This window comes from Papaver somniferum, chromosome 3 (genome assembly GCF_003573695.1).
Source record: "Papaver somniferum cultivar HN1 chromosome 3, ASM357369v1, whole genome shotgun sequence".
NCBI classification, from domain to species: domain Eukaryota; kingdom Viridiplantae; phylum Streptophyta; class Magnoliopsida; order Ranunculales; family Papaveraceae; genus Papaver; species Papaver somniferum.
Window position 1 is genome coordinate 30687929 of NC_039360.1, and position 6375 is coordinate 30694303.

The 6375-nt window shown below is 35.0% G+C and overlaps 1 protein-coding gene across 2 annotated transcripts; it reads left to right on the forward strand.

Annotated features, from left to right (window-relative positions):
- Window positions 1-2041: 2041 nt before the first annotated feature.
- On the forward strand, window positions 2042-6375 carry LOC113355722 (adoMet-dependent rRNA methyltransferase spb1-like). 2 transcript variants are annotated; one of them, XM_026598649.1, is made up of 9 exons: window positions 2042-2513; window positions 2834-2884; window positions 3026-3310; window positions 3523-3584; window positions 3698-3824; window positions 3920-3948; window positions 4134-4234; window positions 5295-5792; window positions 5878-6375. In XM_026598649.1, the coding sequence occupies exons 1-9, from the start codon at window positions 2079-2081 to the stop codon at window positions 6105-6107; spliced, it is 1818 nt and encodes a 605-aa protein (XP_026454434.1). In that variant the 5' UTR covers window positions 2042-2078; the 3' UTR covers window positions 6108-6375. The 2 variants fall into 2 exon arrangements, with proteins under 2 accessions (XP_026454434.1, XP_026454435.1); XM_026598650.1 differs by having other exon boundaries at window positions 5349-5792; window positions 5878-6358.

The window sequence follows — 6375 nt, forward strand, 5'->3', positions numbered from 1 at the left end:
ATGAATTAAGAGTTATGTAGGTCGGAAAGGAAAAAATTCTCGAAACATCCTATTTAATTTGCCATACAGATTTCTATTTATATGCTGCCTGCAGGACAATTGATGTTGCTGCAGAAAATGATAATGGAAGTGCGAAAAATTGTGAAGATCAAGAAATATTTTAAACTAAAGATGTGACAGTAAATGGATGGCACTAAGAACCTTGGATAGTGGTTTAGTTTATGAATGCTTAAAATTGGGCCATACCGCAACAACTGAACCATCCCCTGTGATAATGTTGGTTACGCTCTCTCCCCCTCTTATAATAACGGTTTGTACATCTGAGGTTTTGAGAATAATGTTTTCCTAATTAATCAAGTTGATGATGAAATCCCGACTATATTGTACTAATGTTTGAATTATATTGACGGGGACCTAAATCTTCAACTCATATCCACAATCTAATGTTCGAATTGCTTTGGTGGTGGAGCATCAGCATTTGATCTGTTATTGCTCCGCAGCATCTTTTTCTTTTTTTGATTAATTTCCCAGAAAAAATGAGAATGGTCAAGGCACCGGGCGAAAGATAACCCATTAATTTTCTTTTTTAGTGTTTTGTTTGTAGCTTGCCAGCACATCTCCAATAAAGAGAAATCTCATCTCTCTGTTTCAGTTCACTCAGTTTACCCTTCTTCTGACCTTCAGCTATAAGGTCCCATGTTAACTGTGATGTTGATTGATGGTGGTTAAGGGTAAGCTGAATGAACTGGATGGTGATTAAGGGTAAGCTGAATGAACTGGATGTTGATTGATGGTGATGAAGGGTAAGCTGAATGAATTAGAAGAGGATATGAGTACATATTCACTGACGTCACTTATTCAACATCGAAAGTTTGAGCATCATTATTGGTACACGTAATTGTATATATATGCACTTAAATTCTAATTCTAATTCTTATTTAGAGAAGTTCATCGCTGCGAACATATTTACAGAAGTACACGTAATCTTCAGTATCGTCCGTAGTAATTTTGCTACAGTTCATAGAATGTGAAATGTTAAATGGCATTGGGATTCATACTTTGTTGTTGGCAAATTGTGTGGGTGAGATATATGGTACCGACACTTAATAATGTTGTACGTAATGTATTCTTCCCATTGATCCTTAATTGTAATTTACTTGGAGCTGTTGACTATTCAGGCTAATGAATCTGGGAAGCTTTACATAAATATAGTGCTCGATGTGATTAGTTTTTTTTAGTTGATCTGTGTAACGGTTACACTCTCAATTTACCCATTGCAGAACAAAAAATATATGTGATGCAGGGAAAGACACCTGCTGGCAGTCACATGGGAGAGGATCAAAGGAGCAACGAAGAAATGCTAACATTTTTCGGCATAAGTTAAAAAGAAGACGAGGGAGAGAAGACTGATGACAAAACGCCACGTTGGTTGAAGATAGTGATGGCGAAATTCCGATATTTATCGACCATATCAATGGTAAAAACGAAGGTGATGGGAGTGATGACGATTTAACTATTTTATAATTTTTATGATAACAACTTTTAATTTGTTACTGTTGCATTTTTTCCTTGGATTAGAAATCGATAAAAACATTAATTAGATTCCAAACTGATAATCTCTCCAAACCAAGTTGAATCTGTAAAAAAAAGTAATAATTTTCTTTTTTTTTATTACGAAAATCTAATCATATCTTGATGAAACTGATAGAAGAGAAAATATTTGTCAATTGGTAACTGAAGATGATTAGTACAATTTCAGAACTGGGAAAAAATTACAAAATTTAAGCAAAATCCCCGAATATAAAAAAACATTGAATTACTTAACTTATGCATTTATATCATAGTAACAAATTCGGTATGACAGACTTAAACCCGTGCAACGCACGGGCTCAACACTAGTAAGAATTATTTAGAATTATTACACGATATATACCACGGGACTACTACAAGAAAGACAGGCTGATTGTAGTGAGGGTAACTTCGTGATTTCACGGGTCGTATAGATATAATAAGTTGGAACAAACCAATTTCAATCGGTTTTCAGAATAGAAACCCTAGACGGCACAGAGAAGAGAGAAATGGGTAAACGAGGACGAGATGAATCGATTCAGGCAAAAGTTAGAGCTGCAGTGACGTTGAATAGTTTAAATTCTGAATTCCGTTTTCTAGGTAAAGATACTAAATCTGTATTAGACCTATGTGCTGGCAGTGGTTGGATGCAACTTGCTGTTGCTAGAATTTCAAAAGGAGGTTTTGTTCTTGGTGTTGATCTCCATCCGGTTACACCTATTCTAGGCGCAATTTCAATACAAGAAGATATCGCTACTCGTGAGTGCAGAGATACTATTGAGAAACATATGACTGAAAATGGTTTTACTGGTTTTGATGTCGTAATGCGTGGTGGATTATCTTCTGATTCTTGCGCTACTACTTGGGATCAGGCATCTTTGCTTACTAAATCAATTAAACTCGCTACTAAATTTTTATCACCCGATGGAACTTTTGTCACCAAGGTAAATATGAGTTTCTTTTTTCCAATACAACACCTGAATTTTTTTTATGTTAAGAGTGATCAGTTTATGAATTAATGTCACAAGGAAGATTGTGTGGTATGTTTTTCTGTTCTGTATCATCATTAGTGTCAAACAAACAATCTTGTATTAATTAGGATGTTGATGATGCTGGTTACTTTTAGAGCTATGTAATTAAGCTGTTTTGATAATACTAAAAGTATTGCTATTTTCTATTTATGTATGGGTTTCTTGTTGAATTGCTATTTTCTATATATGTATGATGAGTATTGATTACTTTGTTTTCATGTCCTGAATGATAGATGTTCGACGGAGCAGAAGATTACAATCCCATGCTCTACTGTCTTGAGCAGGTTAGGCTTCTGTTTCCTTCTCCTTACCTTATATTGTTATTATTAGTATTGTAGTTTACCTTATATTGTTATTATTAGTATTGTAGTTTTGCCTTCTTTACGTGATGGATATATCTGATTTTTACACTTCTCTGCTGACAGTTATTTTGCAGAGTCGTCGTGACGAAACCGACTTCCACATCTACAAAAACCTACATTGTGGCTTTAAATTATAAAGCCCCAGAAAAGATTAATCCCCGTCTACTCGTTACCAGGAATTTGTTCTCTATTAAAGAAGAAGAAGAAGAAGAAGAAAAAGTGGTTGTTTTGGCTTCAGATTTTGTGTGGTCCGAGACTCCACTTGAAGTCCTTGAAAAAGCATGCTCACTCTCCTTCGCTGATGATGATTGCTTATCTTTAAAGGATCATAGTTTAACTACCAAAAGGGTACTGTTTTTTTGATTTTTTAAATCACCTCAGTCTTGAGCTGGATATTCCGAATTTGAAAGCTGTATGGGTGTCTGATGTGATATTTCATTTCCTGTAAAAGATGCTGTGTATGCTAATTATCTGGTCCATAATGTTATGTCAATTTTCACTATAGTGATAAGGTGTTTTTTGTGCCATTTCATCTCATTCTGTTTCATTTTTCTTTTCAGATCAAGAGGATATGCAAAGATCTTCGGGTTTTGAACAAGCGACGTTTTATGCATCTGATGAAGTATAAAACTGAACTCTCTTTCGTGCATAAGCATATCTCTATCAAATATAGAGGTATTCTTGATATAGCTTTATTATCTCTTATTTTTTTTGTGGTTGTTTCCAAATAAATAGGTGGAGGTTGCATGTGAGAGAAGCTCTGTCACATGCTCAGAATGCTGATGCCAAGGATGGAAATAAGGGCAATGATGATGATGATGAGATACCCGATGAAATGGAGTATTCAGAAGATATTCCAAAGGTAAATTTCCTTAAGTGTTTCAATTTTTATGTGTGCTCTTTCACTGATGAAATTCAGGCTTCTAATTCTCTAAGTATATGTCTTTTTGGGTGAAGATGTATTTTTCTGCTGAAACTAGCACGAGGTATGTACCATTTCTTGGATGATCTTATTTCTGATAGGTTATTTGTGTATGCTGACCATGTAGAAATGATACTTTCTTAGATATTTAAATTAATGGTTTTAATAACCCCTTTTTAGGGTCGTATGTAACTTGTAATTGTACTCCGAGATAGTAGTGTGAATAACTTTTTGCGTTCGTCTATCTAGGATCCATGGTACAACCGTAATGGGTGTGGTCGTAGATGACATAGATCGTGGAATTTTGATAGGAACGGATGGCCTGTTAACAGGTTCAAAATTTCGCAAAGGTAACGACTTCTAACTTATTTGGTATGCACACACTGCAATACTTTAACTATTTAGATTTGCTGAATTCCCAAGTCTCAAGTTTATTAACTATTTAGTTTTGCTGGCAATGAGTTAATTTGGTCCTCTTTGTTCTTTAAGTGAATAAATTTTGTATGTTACTTTGAGGGATAAAATGAGAAGTATTATGCTTGCCATTTCTATGTTTTTGTAGAATGATGAACGGGTTAAAGGTTTAGCCATCGTAGGTCATGCCTATATTCCCATCCAAGCTTTAACTTTATCAACATAAATATTATTTCGTAAGAACTCGATTATCACTAGCATCGCGTAGTTATTAATAATAGTTAAGTTCTCGTCTCTTATATATCGTGTAAAGCTAATAAACGATGACAATTCTTCTAAATTAAAACCAAACAATTGAAAATGTAGTCCTACTACTCCCTTTTAATTAATTATTCAGTGCAATAGTGATTTAATTTACAACAATACATGAGCTGTTTAGTGTTCCTTTCATCTGTTAAAAGATCATCTACGACTTTTTTGACATGGCTTTGAAAGTTTCAATTGACCATTTTTCTAGAAAGGGACCACAAATTTCAGGAAAGGAGTCAAACGTCAAAGGTAGTAGATAACCAAAAAGAGAAGTAAATCTTAGAAGTTTTGTCTATTCAGGTATTCATAGGCCATAGTCCATATGACATGCCTTGTATTGCCTTCTTTTTTTACTATGTGCAACAATTATGTTTGTATCTTTGAAGTTGTTTTTTTGACTTCATTCTTTCACTTTGGTTAACTTAAGCTCAGTCTGTCGGTAAGAGTTCTTATTGAGAGGATAGAATACTTTCGTCTTTTATTGTGTTGAGAAAGAAGTGCAGGTAACAAGCAGGTAAACTGTCTCGTACTTTGTCCACTACTTGTGTGTACATGAGAAATTTTATCACAAACTTCATTCACTCACCTCCTAGAAAAGAACACCAAAAGTTTCATTATGATATTACATATCCTCCTATCAGCAGACATAAGTTTTACACGCATTTGAATCTAAGATTGATTTTGCAGAAGGTGACATCAAACTTAAAGTCATCGGATATGATATGCTGTGTGGAATGGCAGGTGACTACAAATTCACAGAAAAGGTACACCAGCATATAGATCGTGAGGTGTGGGGTAAGATCAATGCTAATCAGAGCAGACCATCAGTTAGGAAATGTGCTCATATGTTGAAGAGTTTTTATTCTGATATGTTGGCGGAGGGAAATGAGTTCGATCAGATGTGGCTAAAGATTCAGGGGAAAAAACGTCATGCTTTTCTGACATTGGCAGGGTACGAAGACATAGGTGGAGATAAACTAATCCCTCATTTGTGGTCTGCTACGAAGTTAGGGGCTATAAGAGAATCTAAGTGCTGTTATAGTGGATCTGGTGGTTCATATGCCGAAGTCTTTTTGAAAGAAAATATCGGAAAATGTAATTCAGTTGATAACACAATCGTTATCATGCAAAAGGCGTACCTCAAAGCGGCTAGATATGACTGTAAAACCGGAGGAAACTTTACGAGTAAGTAAAAACAAACAAATTAATCATTTTATAATCATCTTAATAAGTTAATTTTCCCTTACTAATAATAAGTATTTTTTTGAAGTTTTTGTGATTACACCTGAAGAAGACCTTGAAGCTTTGAGGAGGACACCTCTAGACCAAAGAATGACGGGAAACATCGATGAGCGGGTAGCAACTTTAAGTGAATTGAAAGAACTCTACGAAGATGATTTCAATGATCGCTCCATGGAACAAACATATGCTGCTGATATTTGGGGAAAGAAGGAGAGTCTAGGTCGGTTCATTAATTCAGAACTCTTGCTACTAATGTAGTACCTTATGCACTTTTCGCATCCTGCTGTTTGGTTGCTGCTTGCTCTCTAAATTTGTAGGACCATATTAGATCTTGAATTATTTAATGTCTCTTGATGCCAGAGGTCGCCAGTTGAATTGCTCTACTTAATGTGTTGATATTCTGCCTGAAATAACTTTGTTGACTAGCTGTGTTATTTTCTTCTGCTTCTTGATGATTGAGAATTATCTTAGGTCCTGGACTATATATGGAATTACACTTAGAAAACCAATTAGAGCTTTCATCCAA